General features: G+C 36.8%; 3 protein-coding genes across 6 annotated transcripts; 1 reads left to right on the top strand and 2 right to left on the bottom strand.

Moving 5' to 3' along the window:
- Window positions 1-877: 877 nt before the first annotated feature.
- LOC6564740 (protein Tob1) lies at window positions 878-3,035 on the bottom strand. 2 transcript variants are annotated; one of them, XM_032738517.2, is made up of 4 exons: window positions 2,494-3,035; window positions 2,249-2,425; window positions 1,731-2,149; window positions 878-1,660 (listed from the first exon to the last, which is right to left on the bottom strand). In XM_032738517.2, exons 1-4 carry the CDS (start codon window positions 2,644-2,646, stop codon window positions 922-924), a joined length of 1,488 nt encoding a protein of 495 aa, XP_032594408.1. In that variant the 5' UTR covers window positions 2,647-3,035; the 3' UTR covers window positions 878-921. The 2 variants fall into 2 exon arrangements, with proteins under 2 accessions (XP_032594408.1, XP_001991241.1); XM_001991205.2 differs by having other exon boundaries at window positions 879-1,663.
- Window positions 3,036-7,792: 4,757 nt separating this feature from the next.
- LOC6564741 (protein Tob1) lies at window positions 7,793-21,469 on the bottom strand. Of its 3 annotated transcripts, none has more exons than XM_032738516.2 (5): window positions 21,179-21,469; window positions 11,207-12,007; window positions 10,962-11,138; window positions 10,446-10,864; window positions 7,793-10,375 (listed from the first exon to the last, which is right to left on the bottom strand). In XM_032738516.2, the coding sequence occupies exons 2-5, from the start codon at window positions 11,357-11,359 to the stop codon at window positions 9,523-9,525; spliced, it is 1,602 nt and encodes a 533-aa protein (XP_032594407.1). In that variant the 5' UTR covers window positions 11,360-12,007; window positions 21,179-21,469; the 3' UTR covers window positions 7,793-9,522. The 3 variants fall into 3 exon arrangements, with proteins under 3 accessions (XP_032594407.1, XP_001991242.1, XP_032594406.1); XM_001991206.3 differs by having other exon boundaries at window positions 7,793-10,378; window positions 21,179-21,467; XM_032738515.2 differs by having other exon boundaries at window positions 7,793-10,378; window positions 21,265-21,467.
- Window positions 12,527-15,735, top strand: LOC6564742. The gene is made up of 9 exons (XM_032738514.1): window positions 12,527-12,752; window positions 13,034-13,138; window positions 13,203-13,346; window positions 13,843-13,954; window positions 14,020-14,153; window positions 14,221-14,361; window positions 14,472-14,699; window positions 14,769-15,209; window positions 15,277-15,735. The coding sequence occupies exons 1-9, from the start codon at window positions 12,549-12,551 to the stop codon at window positions 15,640-15,642; spliced, it is 1,875 nt and encodes a 624-aa protein (XP_032594405.1). The 5' UTR covers window positions 12,527-12,548; the 3' UTR covers window positions 15,643-15,735.
- Window positions 21,470-21,620: the final 151 nt, after the last annotated feature.

Below are 21,620 nucleotides of genomic sequence, written 5' to 3'. Positions count from 1 at the left end.
AGAAGAAGCTGCGAGTAAAATCAAAAAGAGAGAGACAGGGAGAATGGAGTTGCGGCGAAGAAGTGTATCTATTTGTGTGCGAGTGTGTGTACCCAGCATAAAATCAGACGTCAGAAATAAAATGGTGAAGGAAAAACATTTGATGGAGATAAATACTCAATCTGGAAGTTTTGCATTGGGGCACTTTAAGAAGAAAAATAATTATTAAACGTTATTTATAAAAAAGAACCAGAAATAATAACAGAGATTGGAAAAAGGCAAAAGGGAATGACATTATTATTGAGTATTTAATGAATAACTTCTTGTCTATGCGAACTCTGAAGATAGTGCCAAGCAAATCGCAATTAACAACAACTCAGCCAGAAACAGAAAGTGAGGCTTTATCTTAGATTCAGGCCCGGAAATGGATTCATGCTACAGCCAAAGGAATAATGCAATTTAGCAGCGCCCTAGAGGATATTCCTATATGGCACAAAGCAGACATAATGTATTATCTGCTTAGTGGTATTAGCTATAAATTAAATGCATATTTATATATTTTAATATGTATATAAATATATACAGTTTTTAATGAAGGTAAACTTATGGCACAAGTTATTTCAAGTAAGTTCGTATCAAAAGTATAAAATTGTTTTTACTTTATTTGATTTCATAAAAATTACAAATGTTCATATAAAAGTAGATATACATGCATATATAGAAAATAGTGAAATAGTAAAAAACACACATATCGCAAACAAATAAATAAAGCCAATGCTTAATAATAAATTAATGTTCAGCCGCATTCGGCGGTGTTTTCCTTTTCTCTTCTTGATCGGACCTTTGGCAATCAGACAATTTAAAATACAAAATATTGTTTGTGGTCGACTCAAAAGTTTGCTATTAAATTATAATTTATTATCCAATCGTTGTGTTTGAAATTTATTTAAACGAGCTGTTGGCAACAACAGAAGCGGAGGGATCTTGCTTGATAGATCCGGACGCAGCAGCTGACCCACATGTATTGACTGTGTTTGGGCTGGCCATAATGACGTCAGTTGGCGGGGTAATGGGGCAGTTGTCGATTGATGAATCGACAATAGCTGCATTACCCACCTCCTCGACTGCGGCGCCAGCTATACTACTCTGATCTGTGTCCAATACAGAGCAGGTCTCGCTGCTGTTGGCCTGCTCCAACTGCTGCTGATCGACAACAGCTCCAGCTTCAGCTCCAGCTGCAGCTGCAGCTCCAGTTGCAGTGGCATTGGCATTAGCATTCACATTCGTGTTAAGATGACCGTTGGAAAAGTAGCAGGGATCGAGATAAGTACTGTAGCTGTTGCTGCTAGTGGAGACGGCTGTTGTCGCACTGCCGAAACAGACGCTAATGTTGGCCGCATCCGTGTTATAGTGTGGCTCGAAGAGAGTGCGCTGCCCGTTGTACTGGGGATAGAGGCCCATTGGTATATTGGCGTAATAGAAGGGTTCAGCAGTCGGGGCGGTCTTATTGTTACCCAATGCCAGCGGATTGGGTGAGAGCGAACGTGCCGGGGATACGGCGTCCAATGCTCCAAAGGCCGCCGCCGATGAGCCACCAACGCTGTGGCCATGATGCAGCTGCTGTTGCATGGCACGTTGCTTGATATAGTTTGAGAATTCAGTGGGCGACATGCGATACGAGCTGCTGGAAGTGGCAAGAGTTGCAAGAGTTGAGCATTTATGCTGGACTTATGCTGGATGGGGATGCTCACCTGTTGGTACGCTTGGAACTAGTCTTGAGTTTGGTGCTGCCGAACTTTGTCTGGGCAAAGGTGGCCGTTGTAAATGTTAGCGGCGCCTGAGCGGCACGCTGCACAAAGGCGGCGGCAGTAGCGGTGGCAGTCACAGTGTTGCTGCCAGAGAGACTGGCACCGCTGGAGACACAGCCATTGGGATTCGGGCTGCCCTTACATGGCGGGGAGCTAGAAGCGACCGAGTGTGGTGAGGAGCCCGACGGCGGCAATGGCAACGGTAGTGGCAATGCCTTTGGACTTAAGCTCAAGTTGTTCATGGTCGTGTTGACCACGTCGATGGGACGAAAGCATTGTGCCTCCGGATTGAACGTCTTCGTAACCTCTCGATCCGCCGAGTGGCTATCCTCATGGTTCTCATTGTTCTCCGTATAGAGTATCTGCGATTAATATAGCTTCTATATAAATCATATATCATATCGTATATATATACATATACATATACATATACATATATATATACATATCTGTGGGCTTACCTTAACTGCCCCTTTCTCGCCGATGCGGTACGACACCTCACCGGGGTCCACCCAGACGGATAGCTCATTGGGTAGGTTCTCAAGGATATCAGTTATTGGTACACCACTTTCACGAGCTGCACGTCCTAGCACCGAGTCAATAGGATCACCGGTTTTGAGACAACGATATGCCGAGCCCTTTAAAGTAAGATCATATATATATGATCACATATTGATATAAATATGTTTGCAAGAGCCTTAAATACCTTGAAGGGTTTCTCCGGATACCAGTGTCCTTGGAATTTGTCACGCAACGCTTTTTCCAATTCTTCCCCAAAGATATTGACTCGTCGACGTGGCAATTTGTTGTATAGATACGAAATGACAAAGTTCAACGCCACTTGTATTTCAATATGCATTTTGCTAGCAGGCCTCTGTCCTCTATAGATCTACCTGTATACCTTGCACTCTCGATGCCTCAGTGCCTCTTCCGATTCCGATTCCGATTCAGATTCCTGTTCCAATTCCTGTTCCGATTCTTGACTGACTCTGATTTGTGTCTAAGCTGCAGCTTGTGGTTTGAAGAACGTTTCACTGTGACTATGAAAGTAATTTGGAATAGTTTATCTAGATCTTTGGCCTCTTGTGTGTATTTATTGCTTTTTTTGTTTTGGGTTTTAGTTTATGTTGTGTGTATTACACGTTGTATTGAGTATGCTTATTAACAATGAGAAATGTGTGTGTGTCTTTGTTTGACAAAGTGTTTCCGTCTTGGTTGACGTAATAAGCGTAGCTGTCTAGATCATCCTCCTGTATGTTGCATAGATGCATATTTGCTGAAGGGTTTCTCAACGGTGGACAGAAGAGACTACAAATTGCCACTCATTTGGCTCAAGGCGTTCTAAAATAAGTTGTGCACTAGAAATGTAAGCCGATCGATGAGACTGATGATCCCCTCCGTAGTGTTTGACAACAGGAATGGAACCAGCTCTGGCAGAGGATGATCTGCTTATATGCTATTGATGGATCACCCTAGTTATTGGGTCATCAGGTATTATTGGCGAGTTGATATCCAGCAAAGAGGCTCTCCACATATATTTAAGCCGGAAGATGCCCCCAAGCTTGGCAGCTGATAAAGGTAGCTCCATTTTTGGAGTACCAAATTACTCACAATTACGGGCATGTGAAATTACATGAATCCCTTCATTTATAATTGAATATTGTCAAGCTGAAATAACCTCGATTTTTACAATTGTCGAAGATTCTAAATTGTATGTGAATATTCGATTTGGTTCCGTATTTCTAAAATGACATTTTTAACAGCTGAGCAATATTAATTCTTTCAAATAAAAATTGTTTTCGGAATCGATTCTTATCGAGATTCGGTAACTGTAGATCGTTCAAATGAGATTATAATAAAACAAATATTCCAAATTCCAAAATTCGTAATTCTTATACGATTAGAAAGATTAGAAAGACATCGATTCGGCTGATGCTGATTAGGAATATCTATACTTCAAGGGGACGACAATTTATATACATTCATATATATATACATGATTTAGTGGATTAAGGCCATTGGTTGTTGGTCGGCTTGGTCCCCGCTCCGCTAATACAAGTAGCAAGGTAAGAGATGGTAACAGATGGTTAATTTTTGAATAATACGATAATCTTTATTCTATTAAAGGTAATATGAAAAATATTCAATATGGAAGTTATTACATTTCTATACATAACACTTGCGCATATGTACGTATGCATATATCTATATATATATATATATATATATACATATATATATACATATATATTCAATATAGATATAATTATCTAAACATATGTTGCATTTACAGTATAAACTATTTTTATTTACACAAGTTCTGGTTTCGCATCTTTTTTGTTTGTTTGAGTTAATGAAATCTCTATATACTAAGTATATATATCAACATCTATACATACATATGTAAATATGAAAATCAGTAGCGCTTCAAATTCAATGTATGCACGCTTTTATTGTATTTATTGATATGCATTTATAAATTTTAAATTTTCATACACATACATGCGAATGTTCTCGAGGAAGCTTGGGCAAAATCATATCGAACACAATCAGATGCAAACATCAATAAATATGTACATATGTAAATGTATGTATGTATGTATGTATGTATGTACACATGTATGTATTTGAGTAGTTTTATCTTAATCTGCATTGTCAGACGTACATACATAATAAGGTATGAGTGTGTCAAATAATATATAAATATATATATTTGTATGGCCGTATCGTACATACATATGTATGTATGTATGTACATATATGCACTTAGCAAGCCCAAGTGGGAAATTGAAAATAGTTGTTGGTTTACAATATCTTCAACCTGATTATCATACAGATCGCATATATGTATGTACATATATACATAGATATGAAGACTGTGCATGCGAAAGTGTTCTGCAATATATATGTATTATGCATGCATGCACACATACATACATATATGTACATCAGCGTATGCGTGCATATTCCAATGCTCTGGGCCACCCCAAACACACCCATACATACATACATACATACAAACATACATATGTACTTTATAGTATATGGTTGTAATGCACATTAAGATGTCTGAAAACATTTAACAATTAAATAGAAGTTTTTTTTCGTTTTGTTTTTTGTTTTTAAATATATAAAAGTTACCATCGTACAGGAATTGTCGTCTACTTAATTGGTAATAACGATTTATGCATTTAGTTTCGTTCACGAAAATTGTGGGGCTTCTAACTGTCTCTCAGCTGTATCGACTGGGCTAAGTGAAATGGACTTATCCATCGTCAAAAAAAAAAAAATAAAACAGTTGCCTGGAGTTTATTGTTGAAAGTATAAGACCGAAATGTAGCATGAAACTATTAAATTAGCTTGGTTTCTAATATTTTGATGAACAGCATCATTTTTTCACTTTATATAAAGCGCTTGTATGAAGAGAAAATATAAATATTTAACCACAATTAACAATTATTGTTTTATAATTTGTATGTGCCATATTTGATTTGGCAGCTTGCTTCTAATGCACCTATTTTCGTGAACGCAACTGTATGCACTTAAAACTCATTGGTTTAATTTCTGATAAGAGACATACATACAAACATGTATGTACATACATGTATTTATATACACACACATATAAACAGATATCTAGGTATAAAAAGCATTTGTTTTTTCTTCAATTTTCTCTTTGAAAAATATTATTTTTTTCTACATAAGATTGTATGCAGTTGGAAAACACATAAAGAATCATATAATAATAAATATTTAGGCTTGTTCTATATAAAATTTTGTTAATCTATAGCTGAATACACATACATACATGTACATATGTATGTATGTAAGTACATTGTTTTCTTTTCTATGCACTAATGATGTACATATGTACATACGTGTGTCAGTACTTAAGTGTTCTCGTGTTCAAATTTTCTTGTATTGTGTGTTGTCAATATAATAAAATAAATATGAATGATGTATATTTTTTTTGCATATTTAACTTAACATACATTTGCTTAAACGGTAGCTTAACCAGATAGAAATGAGCAATTTCATCATATGTATGTGCATATGTATATACATGTAGGGTGTAGGTGTATTGGTGTCTTCTAAAAACTTCGAAATACTGCGCCTAACTATTTACAAGATTGTATGGATTTATGCATCGTATATAAAATAGTTGTTTTTTGTTTTGTTTTGTTTTGTTTTGTTTTGTTGTTGTTTGTTTGTTTTATATGTACATCGTTCTATTATTATATTATTATTATTATTAATATTGTTATTATTATTATTTGAAATGTTATTGTTTTTGTTCGTAGGTAGGCGGCATTAACCAAGGACTCTTGGTTATTATTCATTTATATTTTTGTGTGGGTAACTACTAGTTTCTGTGGGAATAACATACATGCATACACACACACACATATATGGCTGTAGTCTGTACAGTCGTGGGCAACAACTTATTGTGGGGCATACAGAGGTACTCATATGTACATAATATGTACATATCTATCTATTTTTCATTTCGCGTTTATCATCTAATTTTTTACTCCAAAATCATATACGTGTTCGTACACACACACACATATACATATACATGTGTGTGTGTGTAACTGTAGTGTACAGAGTCGCATTGTCCGCCTGACTGTCTAACATTGGTATCACAATTAGAGAATGCATTTCAAGCAAACGGTTAATTTTTTCTTTACATATTTCCTAATAATTAGTATTACACGCATTCATACATATACTGAACAACGCGACCTCTCCGCTCTCTCTCTCTCTCTCTCTTTCCCTCTGTCTCGCTCTATCTGTCTGTCTCTCTCATTGGTATATATATATATATACATATATATATGAAAGTACACCGCGGTACATACTCTAAGCTTCCCCGTTCATTTAGGCGCATCTGTTACGGAATACAGAATTGGAACTGGTTGCAATAAGATGGTTGGTTGGTTGTACATACATATGTAGTTTTATAAATCTGACATTCAATGTTGATTCACAGTTAACAAGAAACTAAACGTGTCTGATTAGTATATGTATATATATTTACATATATATACATACATACATTGATAAATGGAGACATACATTTGCATATAATGTATATGCTATATACTCATACATATATATGTATACATATATATATATTCATATATATTATATAAAGTAAAAAAATTAATGTGCTTTATTCGCTTGTAATGTAATTCACTATTTACTAGTTTTTATATAAAAGATTTCTTCTTTTGTTTTTGTTTTTTGTTTTGTTTTTGTTTTGTTTTTTGTTTTGTTTTTTGTTTTTTGTTTGTAGTGTTCCGTGTCATATTGTGAATGAATATTTTGTATATTTATAGGTACTTTTGTACTACCATGATCAAAATGATGGGTCAAATGATATTTGTAATTGGAATTCTCTGGCCATGCATATTGATACGGAACGATCGGAATGTTCAACGTGATTGATTTGAGATTGCTGTTCGTAATGTTTTGTGTCTTGTTCAATCAATTCAATCATCATTCCAGCTCTGCATTGATATGAATAGTGAGCAACTGTGCATGAAAATCATTATCTCACATGCATTTGATCACAGTAGTGTTAGTTTGAAGCTTGGTTAAGGTACTTAAATGTTTCATTAAATTTCCATTTCAGTGGTAAGTTTAGATACACGCACTCATGTTTGTCATGTGTAGGTACATATTCGAATACATATATAAATAATTACTAAAATCAATCTTAGGATTTTGCATAACAAACTTAAAAAACAACACGCACTCATACATTTACGCACAACATATAGATATATAGATATATATATATACACACACACACACATATATATCAATCGCTAATACATAACATTTTCCTATTTTTGCTATGTTTAGTATATAGTATATAGAAGGAATTGCGGACCGTAGTTATAATTTGGTATGTTAATGTTCGAGTATATTTCTTGCTTCTTGTTTTTTTGGTTTTGTTTTTGGTTTTTGGTTTTTGGTTTTTAGTTTTTAGTTTTTCATTTCTTTTGTCATTTTTTTTGTATTATTGAATTTGAATTTGAGAGGCTTCCGAATCGAAATTACATAATAACTATTATAGATATACTTACATGTGTATATATGTATATATATTTATGTATATGCATGCATGAATGTATAAGCTATAAATAAAAATGCTTATTTGATTTGTTGTTTATATTTTTGTTTTTTTTTTTTTTTAAATGAAAGTAAACATTTATATAGCACAAGGTATTTCACGTAAGCCCGTATAAAAAGTATAAAATTGTTTTTACTTTACTTGATTTTATAAAAATTACAAATGTTCATATAAAAATAGATATACATGCATATACAAAAAAAGTCAAATAGTAATACACACACATATCGCACACAAAAAATTGAAACAACTTTTTCGGCGCGCCGAATTTGCATACCCTACGAAAAACAAACAAACAAAAAAGAGAAACAAAAATAAAATAAATTAAGCTAATGCATTATGATAAATAAATGTTCTTGATCGGACCTTTGGCAATTGGACAACTCAAAATACAATATAGTTTGTGGTCGACTCATAAGTATGCAATTAAAAGTCATATTTTGATTTATGCAATTATTTTTCGAATCATTGTGTTTGAAGTTCATTTCAATTTAGGCAGCAACTGATTTCCAGCTATATCTATGTCTGATATCCTGTTCCATCATTGTGATCAATCAAATCTTGCTTGTTCGAAGGGTATGCAAATTTCGATCCTATGTTTTGTAACACGTTTCTCGTGTTCATTTTTCATTTTTCATTTTTTTTAGTTCATCATTGTTTGTCTCTATACAAAAAATAACTTATCTCTTAAGTTACAACTAATTAAAAACTTTATGTCAGGGATGCCCAACTTTGGATTTAATAGTATTCTTTTCATCTTGTTTTTTTCTTTTTCTTCTTCTTTCATATGTATGTATCTATAACAATTTAAAAACAATTAATTTAGAAATTCTAAAAAGGATTTCGTTTTGAGTGTTTTTTCTTCTTGTATCTTGTTAGTATTTTGTATGCATGTATGTATGTATGTATTTATGTATGTACGCGTTTTGGCTATTGATGTAGCCATTTCCTGGCTTCGCAAGGATCCGCAGAATGAGTCTGAAACTGACTGGATGTGAAAGTTGTGAAAATCAAAAATTTCTCTTTGAAAATAACGTTTAAACGCAATCGGATGGAAAAAGAAAAAAACAGAACAGAACAGAACAGAACAGAAAAGTTTCATACAACGCTTTTCCCCCCCTTTTTTTGTAAGCTGGAGAATCGATCAGAGTCGCCGTCAGAGACCGCAACATTCTTAACTTGGTTGAGATTGTGGTTGTCGGTTGGTTGGTCGGGCTCATTGGCTTGTCCTAGTAATACACAAGTACGTGATTTACGCTATTTAAAATGGTTACAGTTAAACATTCTACATGCATTGCTTGCATTGGTTTTGGGGCTTTCTGGTTTTCTGGTTTTCATCATTTTCTACTCCTGCCTGGGTCTGGTTTTAATAATAATACAACGTTCTGACTGTAGAATATGTTCTGGGGTGATTTTGGGTCACATTTAAAGACCATATAACATGCATTAATCTAAATTAAGATAGCTTGGCCGCTTGCTTCTTAAATGTTACCACCGCAGACGTCTTTTAATTTATTTGATTTGGTTTTTTGTTTTAATTTGTCTCTTTGCGATTTGATTATCAATGATCTTAACTGGGTTTCCAGGAAGGGTCTAGTTGGCGACTAACAGTTGCTGGTAGGAGGATCCGGTGCCGTAGAACGAGCTGAGGCCATCGAGTAACTTGCTGTTGCTAGCAGCAGAAGCGGAGGAGTCTTGATTGACAGATCCGGATGCAGCAGCTGATCCGGTAACTGTAGAGTTGGCGGTGGCGGTGGCGGTGGCAGAACTGGTGGCAGAAACTGCTGTTGCAACCGATGTATTGACAGTGTTTAGACTTGGCATAATGCCATCAGTGGGCGTGGTAATGGGACTGCTATCGATTGATGATTCACCAGTGGCTGCGTTACCCACCTCCTCGACTGCAGCGCCAGCAATGCTGCTCTGATCTGTGTCCAATGCAAAGCAGGTCTCGCTGCTGTTGGCATGCTCCAACTGCTGCTGATCGCCAACAGCTCCAGCTCCAGCTGCAGCTCCAGTTGCAGTGGCATTGGCATTAGCATTCACATTCGTGTTAAGATGACCGTTGGAAAAGTAGCAGGGATCGAGATAAGTACTGTAGCTGTTGCTGCTAGTGGAGACGGCTGTTGTCGCACTGCCGAAACAGACGCTAATGTTGGCCGCATCCGTGTTATAGTGTGGCTCGAAGAGAGTGCGCTGCCCGTTGTACTGGGGATAGAGGCCCATTGGTATATTGGCGTAATAGAAGGGTTCAGCAGTCGGGGCGGTCTTATTGTTACCCAATGCCAGCGGATTGGGTGAGAGCGAACGTGCCGGGGATACGGCGTCCAATGCTCCAAAGGCCGCCGCCGATGAGCCACCAACGCTGTGGCCATGATGCAGCTGCTGTTGCATGGCACGTTGCTTGATATAGTTTGAGAATTCAGTGGGCGACATGCGATACGAGCTGCTGGAAGTGGCAAGAGTTGCAAGAGTTGAGCATTTATGCTGGACTTATGCTGGATGGGGATGCTCACCTGTTGGTACGCTTGGAACTAGTCTTGAGTTTGGTGCTGCCGAACTTTGTCTGGGCAAAGGTGGCCGTTGTAAATGTTAGCGGCGCCTGAGCGGCACGCTGCACAAAGGCGGCGGCAGTAGCGGTGGCAGTCACAGTGTTGCTGCCAGAGAGACTGGCACCGCTGGAGACACAGCCATTGGGATTCGGGCTGCCCTTACATGGCGGGGAGCTAGAAGCGACCGAGTGTGGTGAGGAGCCCGACGGCGGCAATGGCAACGGTAGTGGCAATGCCTTTGGACTTAAGCTCAAGTTGTTCATGGTCGTGTTGACCACGTCGATGGGACGAAAGCATTGTGCCTCCGGATTGAACGTCTTCGTAACCTCTCGATCCGCCGAGTGGCTATCCTCATGGTTCTCATTGTTCTCCGTATAGAGTATCTGCGATTAATATAGCTTCTATATAAATCATATATCATATCGTATATATATACATATACATATACATATATATATACATACATATCTGTGGGCTTACCTTAACTGCCCCTTTCTCGCCGATGCGGTACGACACCTCACCGGGGTCCACCCAGACGGATAGCTCATTGGGTAGGTTCTCAAGGATATCAGTTATTGGTACACCACTTTCACGAGCTGCACGTCCTAGCACCGAGTCAATAGGATCACCGGTTTTGAGACAACGATATGCCGAGCCCTTTAAAGTAAGATCATATATATATGATCACATATTGATATAAATATGTTTGCAAGAGCCTTAAATACCTTGAAGGGTTTCTCCGGATACCAGTGTCCTTGGAATTTGTCACGCAACGCTTTTTCCAATTCTTCCCCAAAGATATTGACTCGTCGACGTGGCAATTTGTTGTATAGATACGAAATGACAAAGTTCAACGCCACTTGTATTTCAATATGCATTTTGCTAGCAGGCCTCTATCCTCTATAGATCTACCTGTATACCTTGCACTCTCGATGCCTCAGTGCCTCTTCCGATTCCGATTCCGATTCTGATTCCTGTTCCAATTCTTGACTGACTCTGATTTGTGTCTAAGCTGCAGCTTGTGGTTTGAAGAACGTTTCACTGTGACTATGAAAGTAATTTGGAATAGTTTATCTAGATCTTTGGCCTCTTGTGTGTATTTATTGCTTTTTTTGTTTTGGGTTTTAGTTTATGTTGTGTGTATTACACGTTGTATTGAGTATGCTTATTAACAATGAGAAATGTGTGTGTGTCTTTGTTTGACAAAGTGTTTCCGTCTTGGTTGACGTAATAAGCGTAGCTGTCTAGATCATCCTCCTATACACATGGATATATATTTATATATGTGGGCATCTGTGTGTTGCATAGATGCATATTTGCTTGACGGTTTATATACTTGTATTTACTATGTACATATCTATGTGAGCGTGTAAGTGTGTTTGTATCGGTTGTCTATTTTTTATGTTCTGTATTCGATTTTGTATCTTCACAACTGGTCTTTACAAAATGATGTTTCTCAAATGCTTTGTTTTCTCAATCGCAATTCGGATGCAGCGATTCAAAGAACTTTATATTTGTGTCTGTACCTGCAAAACAATCGGAATGTTATATCAGCATTGATGCATTTATATATATTGATATATTTGTATTAGATTAATTATAAAATATGCAAAATGAAAAAAAATTACTAATTGAATAAACTGTGACTCGATTGCTAAATGGGCTACAAATAATTCGGACTTCTCAATAGCTCAGATTAGCCTTGATTTGAGAGGAACCAGATCTTAATTGTTTGATTTGTTGAGAATTTGAGTAGTAGATAAATACCTTGGTCTCTCCCACGAACCATCTTTATTTTCTGATGATATCAACAAATCGTATCACTACTTGATATTCTCTATAATTTATTGATCTCTATTATGCTGGGTAGTTTTGTTTCAATTAAAGAATTCTTCCAAAAATGTTGTGATATAAGTCTCATTTTTTCGTAGAAAACTTTACAAATCAAAGCAATCACAGATGTTTAGCTCCCTATAATTATATTTCTACAAACCAAAAACACAAAATATAAAAAAAAAATTAAAAAAAGAAATAAAAAAGAAATAAATAAAACAATTCAAATAAGAGATGGCTAAGCGACTCCGCGAGACAGATGCAAAATCAATCCGGAAACGCAGCTGCCGACTGCGCTTCAAGCGCCTGGTCCGGGCCGTCATGCTGAACCAGCAGTGGCTGGATGAGCCCGAGGAGCAGGGAATTGTTATGAATGCGAAAAAGAATGTTGCATTTCTGATTAGACAGAAGCGGAAAATTGGCCTTCTAACTGTTGCGGTAAATAACGTGTGCTTCGAGTGACTCTGAAAATGGGCAAACAAATTTAGCATAAAGTTATGCAAAACTATAGCAAAAATCTAAGCATTCTTTATCAGCTTTATCAGCATCATCAACCAAGTTAGCCACATCCGTTCGCCCGTCTGCATAGGCAAAGATCTTGAGAAATTTTTAATTTGAAATAGAAGTTCTCGCATTCCATGTGCAGATCAAGCTTGTTTGATTTATGGATTTAAAAACTTGATCTTTTTATTTATTTATATTTATATTTATATTTATAGGAAAAGGCGCTGCTTCGTACCCCTCAGGAAAATCGCACCATCGACGAGCGCAAGAAGTTGTGCATGATTATATCAGGTTTGCCATGTTTCAGTAATATACCCCCGGTGAGTGTTAATCCTTCATTCGTTGCCCGAAGACAAAAAGTGGATCTAATAAGTGGGCATGCAGAAACTTCGTGCCCGATTAATACCAGTTTTAAGATTTTCAACAATTGGCGGCGAACGCGTACTTATCAAGGAAGGTGACATTCCGTTCTTTATTTACTTCATGGTATCCGGCGAGATCGAAATGAAGAAGTCCGTCCACGACAAAGTGAGTTGAGCAACCGCAAACAGTTGCACACAACAAACACACAAGTTGAATTTCATTATTGTTATATAACGAAAACTCCATAAAGTATATATATTATATATATATTACATCTGCCGATATATTACAGCTACACAAGACTTCAGATGATAATCATCTAAAATTCGTTGCACAAAAAGCTATGATAAATATAATATTTTGTCAACTTTGGACTAAAATTGATGTATAAATTAAATGTAGACAGATGTATATAATATATATTCATGATCAGTATAAAAAACTAGATCCGCTCATCAGCTAGAGATTTCTAATTTGAAATATAAGCTCTCGTATAGATCAAGAGTATATTATTTTGTAATTCTTTCCACACCTGCTTACATTTGGGTGTGCAAACCTTTTTAAGGAGAATCAAATTTTAGAATAATATATTTAACAGCTGGATTCAGGGTGTCTTTCTTACTTGTTCACAATGTCAGCTATTCTGTTTCTTTTCGTTTAGAACACGAGGAAAGTGTCAATGGTGTCGGAGGCCATAATTGGGTCAGGCGATTGGATAGGTGAAGTAGAACTACTTGAAAACTGCACCAGACTCAACACCTTAGTGGCACTAAGTAAATGCAGAACCAAAAACTGAAATACAACAAAAAATAAACAACAATAAGAATTAACTTTGCAGCGCCTTGTGAAGTATTGTCAATAAACGAAGATGATTTTAAAAGGATTTTGCAACCCTTCATGAAAAAGCAGTGGCACGAAAAAAAACTGGCTTTGAAATCGTCAAGTTATTTCGACTTTCTTACTGACAAACAGGTTAAACAGATTCCGAGATTATACATATATATATATATATATATCAGTCATTAACTTTCCGCTTTAGATTGTGCGGGCCTGCAGCTATTGTGTGTTAACCCAATACGATCCGTTGCAGTCTATATACGCTGAAGACAGGGGAGCCGTTAGTTGTGTCCACTTCATTCTGAGCGGCGAGTGTGTTATTTTACAGTGCCTCAAAATGACTGTGAGTGTATCTGGTCCGGTCTATAGCAGTATTTATATTCATTAGCGCATTGCTGCCAATTTGTAATTAACATAATTGTAATTCTGTTCAATTTTTAATATGCCCCGCAGGTGACCAAGAAGGATGGTAAAAGCACTTTCGAACTGGTCAAGGTGGAGAACGCGAACCAAGCTCTCTTTGAGAATACCTCAAAATCAATAAAATCAATGGGTAGCTCATTTATTGACCATGGTCTGCAGAAAGAGAAAATGCTATCGGATTCGGTCTTTAATCTAAACGAACTTTTGGCCTCTTCGTCCGATGTGGAAGATGAGGAGGCTTTGCAAATGAAAAAAGCGGTATGAATATTATATTTGAACTGTAATCATTTTTCCATCATTTCACTTGCAAACTAATTGCATCTAAAGCGGCGTAAAATGGGATTTCGAGAAATAGAAATAGCTTGTGGACTTCTGGGTCGTACCGATCCTGTATTTGGGAAACCGAAAAGAAAATTACAATCCGTTTTCAAGCGAAAAACTTTATTGGTTCCTAAAAGAAAATCGACATTTTACCCAATTCAGTTAGGGGACGATAAATCCACGGAAGATGACTATTTTGAGTTACTCGAAGAAGATTATGCATTGGATGAAGATCCAATGTCGAAATCATCATCAGCAAGAAGTTCTTTGACTAGCGTTGAAGCATTTTCGGTGTCTTTAGAACGTTCCAGCTCAAAGTCAGCTAAGCAATCCGTTCGCATCGAAATCGATGATGTCCAAAATGATGATGTGGAATCGGATTCAGTTAAAATCAAAAGTACTGACTCTAGTGAATCACATAAAGCTGAATTAAACGATTCAATATCCGTAAGTTGAATCCGATCTGAATGAACATGATATCATACAAGACTTGTGTATTTCTTTTATTTTTCAGTTTACAGAGACGCATTTCATAGACGTTGGCTCCTTGACATACGGCGGTATTTTTGGGCTGGGTGAGAAAATGGCTCATCGCGTGATAATGGCTCGAACTGTTGTACAGTGCCTCCTCTTGCCGCGCTACTGGCTATTTGAGGAGGAACAGAATCCGGGCCATGTCTGGCAGCGTCGCCGATTTTACTTGGAAGGCAGCATACCCTCCCGAGAAGAGTTATTTGGCGATTTTCTTAAAACACGTCGCTGGGAGAAGTTCAAGAAGGATTACGTGCAAAGCACATTGAATCCAAATAGTGCGAATAGCACCCAGCCCGAAGATATACCCATAATATGCCGCATCGTTGAGACCAGACAAGATATTTAGCTTACAGTTGAGCTATGCCAAACTATGAACGATATCACTACAAATTATATGTGTGTGGAGAGTGTGTGTGTGTGTATATAACACACACTGTGTTCATGTGTATGTGTATATACACACTCGAAATATTTGAATATGCATTCAGCATATTATTTATTGAGGAGCAATAAATGTATTCTTAGCCAATCTAAAATGTCCTCTACTTGCTCTTATATGCATGTATGTATGCGTGTGTGTGTGTGTGCGTGTGTGTGTGTAAGATGTGCTATGTGTGCGTCATTCAGTGGCAGTTGCTCCCATTACCACAGACAAGTGCTCACGATGCACCTTAATGCGACTCGTAAATATATAGGTTAACCATGGCCGCCAAAGAGCACCTCCCCGCCCCCTACCAATTCAAAGAGCACAGCGAAAGCTAGTCCAGCTGAGAGCGAGAGTACAGCTGCAACCGTAACTGGAGCAGAGAGAGAGACAGAGAGAGAAGCTTTTCGCAAGCAAAGCTGCTCCTGCTGCTGCCGTTGCTGCTGCGTATGCGCAATGACATTTAAACTTGCATATTATACATACATACATACATATGTACATACATACATAACCTTATCACGCTGCACAGCAGCCGTCAGCAAATTCAGAAGCGCTTGCTTGTATAATACATACAGCTGCGGTCAAAATAATTGCAGTGCCTTGGAAAATGTTTCACAAAACAAATATTTCAAATATGGTTCAAAATGGTGAAAATTTTATTTAAACACAAGCAATCACAAGCAAAGTTGGCAAAGCTATAAAATTCATCAACGAAATAAATTAAAGTCCTTAAATTAAATAATTTGTATACTTATTAGTATTTGGAAAATAAAAATAGTTTAAAATATATATTTAAAATATTCATATTGAAGATTTTGAAGAGGTCTCGATTTGATCACTATAAAATAAGTCATATTTTTATTAAAAGCTTTGAGATGCAGCATTACTATTATTTTGACCGCAGCTGTATGTGCATTTCTGTGCATGGCTTGTATACATATATATTTGGTATTTGTGTGTGTGTGCCCTTAACCAGTGAGCTTTGAGCGCGAATTGTTGAAGGCCGCAGATTTTGATGCGCAAGCCTGCAGGAATGTATCATTTGCCCTAATAATTACTAGATACGCCATCAGATTAATACACATGAATGTATGTACATATGTATATATGTATGTACGTATGGATGTACATATATGCAGGAGCTTTCTTTTGTATATGCTTGTCACTTGTGTTGTGTCCTTAAATTGGCCAAAGCAAATCTAACAAATCACAAAACATTTATTTATAGACAATCGTATACATAAAGTCAAAATGGAGCGCATCTTTATTTAGATATTAAGCTGATTGCAAAGCAATTGATAGGCTTTACACAAAACTTTCAAAGTAATCACTTACAAAACAAACTGGCCCGTCAAGAACATTATATGCCAAACAGCTAATTATAAAGATTTGCACTATATATATATAAATATATATATATATATATATATATATATATATATATATATATATATATATATATATAACTGGAACAACAGCTGGGGTTTGTTTGTTTTCTATTTATAAACATATAATATGTACATATATGTAGAAATTTAGTGGTCCCAAAAGCGCTCATAAGTTAAAATACTATGCTGGACACAAAAAGATGTCCAAATTGAATTGGTTTTTTTTTTTTTGTTAATAACAAATGCATTGGTGTTAACTCTGCCTCCATAACAAACATTTGAGCATCCCTTCAGATTGCATTTTGTGTATCTATTTGTATGTCCACATGTGTAATTGTGTGAGTGAACTTGAAATATCTCAATTTTTACTTTCATTCACAGAGCCACAGACATGTGTGCATGCATAAGAGCCAGACACATCTTAACGGACTGCAATGCACAGACATCCAGACAGACAGACGGCCAGCAGTCAGACTGTCAGACAGTCAGACAATCAGAGAGATATTCGTAATAAACGAAACGCCTCCGGCTAGGCAGCAACCGGACGCTCATTATTGTTTATTTATATAGTTATACAAAATGTATATATGTATGTGTCCTGAGTGTGTGTGTGTGTGTATGCAGAGCTGGGTCAAAGTGGCGCACTCATACATTTAAATCAACCTTTAAAACGGCCCAGATTTTATTGATTTTTATTGTTTTGCAAAGCAGCCGAGGAAGGAACGACGACGACAGCCGTTACAAGAGAACGAAGGAGAGAGAGAGACACACACAGAGAGAGTAAGAGAGCGAGCGAAAGAGAGCGAAAGAGAGAGAGAGAGAGAGAGAAGTCCAGTTGTTATGTTTACTTTCACATGTTGTTTAATGTCGTCGGCTGGAACGATGTTCATTCTCATCAAGCCGATGGTTGAGTGGGGTGGATGGACGGATGGATGATGATGAAGTGCTCCTTTTATTGTATGTGGAACAAAATGTCAAATGCCCATGACTGTGTGTGTAAAAGAATACGGTAAAGCGAATCTTATTTATGGAAGCAATGTAAACAATTCACATAACTAAATAACTGCACATACGACACATGCATATAAATCTATATATATATATATATATTTTATTTAATTGTTTAATTAGGGATCGTGTCATTTTTGAGATTTCAGCTTAAGTTTGAACAGTTTTTTTTTGGATAAACATTAATTTAATTAATTATTTTATCAATGCGTGTCTGAAGATGATTTTTGGTTTTGGTGCTAAGAGAAAAGTTTTTGGCCATTTATATAAGTCAGCGATTCCGGTCAGTATATAAATTCTTGTTCTTACATCATTCTGTGTGTGTTGTGTGTGTGTGTGTGAGTGTGTTATTTGTTGCAGTTTAAAGTGGAATCGAACTCCTTTTTTGGCTAAGCCCAGCTGCTGAGCGGATGGGAATGGGAATTTATCGGAGAAGAGTTAACAGCTCTCACAATCGAGGTGGCATTTCGATTACATAAAATTAGATGTGTACTAAATAACAACAACTGTTTGTACATACTTTTCCGCACACAGATGTACATTTGTGTGAACTGTTTTTGCACTTGAACTTCGTAATTTTGCTTGTGACGCCCAGAAATATTTGGTTTTTCTTCTTTGTTTTAATGTTTGTTTATCATTGGGCATTGCACACATGGAGTACATACATATATAAATATATATTTATATATAGCACTTAAAAAAAAAAAACAAAGAAAAAAACACAAGCTTTTTTTCTATGCATTGCATAATCCTCTTAAGGGTTTTTTTTTATTCTTTTTTTTTTTTTTTTTTTTTTTTGTTTAGCACATCTTTCAAAGCTGTGCGACACAAGCAGGAACACACACACACACACACATAAATGCAGCGCAGTGTGTACACATGTACTAAATATTACAATATCATAGACACAGAATTGCTTCTCACTCGATATGTCTGTCGTGGGCAACAGTTTTCACTACAAGTCCACTGCTGCTGAGCTCTCTCTTTCCCTCTTTGAAGACCACACACAACACATGCACAGAGAAAGAGAGAGAGAGAGAGAGGCAGAAAGAGACACCCACACACTCACTCCTTACGTCCGTTAGATATTTGCGGTTGTGGGAGCCCCTAAACACAACCAACAGCAGGCAAGTTGAAATGTGTTTGAAGACAATTTGGCAACACAACACAAAACAGCTGACAACGGCGCTTGCATGTGTTTACATCTGTACATTTATATACACATCTTTGTCGATTTGTCACAAATAAATTATTATTGTTTTTTGATCACACTCATTTCGCAGCATTGACAAACAAAAAAAAAGGCAACAAAAATTAAATAAATAAAATCGCTAGCTGAATAGAGTTATCAGTAATCCACTCTTCAAATTCAAACTACTGAAAAAGTAGAGTATCAAAAGCTGAGCTTCTTATGTTCATCACATATGACATATGTATGTATGTGTGTGTTTGTGTGTCTGTTGACAAAAACAGCTGATGTTATTCAACGGATTCACAATAAAAATTGTTTAATGCTGCTAATTTGGTCTAATTTATGCAACTATCACGTTAGACTATTGACGACGAATCACGAACGGTACACAGATGTGTGTGTGGGTGTATGTATATTCATATATGTATGTATGTATGTATGTACATATATGTGAACTCAGTACAAGTGACAGCAAAACAAAAGCACATGATTTTTAATCTTTGCGCACATGAAAATTGAAACGACAAATATGTACATATACTCTTGTATTTACATACATATATCGGTGTATGTATGTATGCACTAAATTCAACATTTGCACAAGTTTTGCAACAAGCACTCGTCTCACGATTATGAGCGCCAAATGCTAAATGACTTTATAATAAATAGTCTCTGTATTAATGTGTATATGTACATACATGCATACATACATACTTTCTGCGCCTTCTTACTACACTGCATAATTAGTTTATCAAAATCGAATGGAACTCACACATACATACAGAGAAGCTCACGGTGGTTGGTCACCGGAATTATGAAACTACATTTCAGATAAATATTTTTAAAAAAATGTTATGTTAATTATTATGTCGCTAACATTGAAAACAACAGTGTCCATTGCCCCCTCCTATTTATATTTGTTTGAGAAAAGCTGCGTACGCCCTTGCACATATATGTATGTATGTGTGTATGTATGTGTGTTTGCAAATAGTTTGCAGGCGCAAAACATACGTATGTATGTATGAATGTATGCATATCGTATCTACTTACGAACTGCTCTTCGTGATTCGTCGTCGCAGCTATCAGCTGAGCGCCGACTATGACGACAAAGTGGTGCGAGAAATGAGAGCAGGTCAGAAGTGAGCGGGAGAGCATGACAGAGAGAGAGAGAGAGGGAGAGCGAGAGTTTGAGCACTAGTTCTGTTGAGATGATTTTAAAATTTAAATAAGCACACACACATATGTATGCATGTGTATACACTGGTACACTGGTACATGTATGTATTTGTTCCGATGACAAAAAGCAACTGCGCACGGGAAACAAATACATACATAACATGAACTCCGATAAAAACAGAAAGCTGTCTGATGGAACGTGTCCGCAGCGCAGCAATTCTGACCTGGACGTTTTGGAATATGACGTCTGAGAGGTGTGTGTGTGTGTGCTTCGTGGGAGGGGGAGTCTAACAGCTGGGCGAAGCACGAGCACAAGCTCCACTGGCCTACTAAGCGACGGCAACGAAAACGAAATGGAGTCGGATCGGCAGCTAATTGCCACTGTGACAGGAACATTCGGCTCGCAATTCGGGTACTCTTTTTATATCTATCTATCTCAATGCGCTTTGTTATTGTAGTTTTTTTTAGTTATCATACATAGTAAATACACACACTCACACACGTACATATATGTATATATATGTTTATATATACATGTGTGTATGTATTTGTGTGTGTTTGTATGTATTTGTGTGCATATTATGTATTATGCATATATGCATTTACAGCGCAAATTCAAGATAAAAAATAAAATAATATATAGAAAAGAATAGAAAAAAGAAGGAAATTAAACATTTAAATGTACACATACATATAGATACACCCTGTACACCTGTACGTGGGTAGGTGTAGCCTTAAAATTGATATTTGAGTATCTCAAATTGATTTTGAATGTACCAAAAGTTGAATTCTGCTGATTGACGTGGAAGTCGTCGTTGTTTGGTTGATGGGCAAGTTGTGTAATACGGTCTTGATATTTCTGCTGTTCTCTATGCTTGTTTATTTTGGTTGTACTTTGTATTTTGTATTTGATGTATTTATTTATTTTTATAACGCTCTGTCCCGTTACTTAATTGCAGCGCGCGCCACCACGCCGTACAAAACGTCCGTAGGTCTTGAAATCGTTGTAGTAACTAAAATGAAACTGGATTGACGCGCGAACGCAAAATTCAGTCAGCGCCAACAACAACAACAGCAATAAGAATAACCAATACACTTACATACATACACAGCCATAATTGCATTCGTTCCGA

Source organism: Drosophila grimshawi, unplaced genomic scaffold, assembly GCF_018153295.1.
Source record: "Drosophila grimshawi isolate 15287-2541.00 unplaced genomic scaffold, ASM1815329v1 contig_848, whole genome shotgun sequence".
In the NCBI taxonomy this organism is placed as follows: domain Eukaryota; kingdom Metazoa; phylum Arthropoda; class Insecta; order Diptera; family Drosophilidae; genus Drosophila; species Drosophila grimshawi.
The sequence above is the reverse complement of the archived record's forward strand: the minus strand, read 5'-3'. Positions and strand labels throughout refer to the sequence as shown.

Bases quoted from the DNA above. Each gene is read 5' to 3' on its own strand.
- LOC6564742 (XM_032738514.1), top strand. From the start codon at position 12,549: ATGGCTAAGCGACTCCGCGAGACAGATGCAAAATCAATCCGGAAACGC. The intron at 12,753-13,033 runs GTAAATAACGTG...TTATATTTATAG, and splicing joins TTGGCCTTCTAACTGTTGCG to GAAAAGGCGCTGCTTCGTAC. The intron at 14,154-14,220 runs GTTAAACAGATT...TTTCCGCTTTAG, and splicing joins ACTTTCTTACTGACAAACAG to ATTGTGCGGGCCTGCAGCTA.
- LOC6564740 (XM_001991205.2), bottom strand. From the start codon at position 2,646: ATGCATATTGAAATACAAGTGGCGTTGAACTTTGTCATTTCGTATCTA. The intron at 2,426-2,493 runs GTATTTAAGGCT...CTTACTTTAAAG, and splicing joins ATCCGGAGAAACCCTTCAAG to GGCTCGGCATATCGTTGTCT. The intron at 2,150-2,248 runs GTAAGCCCACAG...TATTAATCGCAG, and splicing joins GCGAGAAAGGGGCAGTTAAG to ATACTCTATACGGAGAACAA.
- LOC6564741 (XM_001991206.3), bottom strand. From the start codon at position 11,359: ATGCATATTGAAATACAAGTGGCGTTGAACTTTGTCATTTCGTATCTA. The intron at 11,139-11,206 runs GTATTTAAGGCT...CTTACTTTAAAG, and splicing joins ATCCGGAGAAACCCTTCAAG to GGCTCGGCATATCGTTGTCT. The intron at 10,379-10,445 runs GTGAGCATCCCC...TGCCACTTCCAG, and splicing joins AGTTCCAAGCGTACCAACAG to CAGCTCGTATCGCATGTCGC.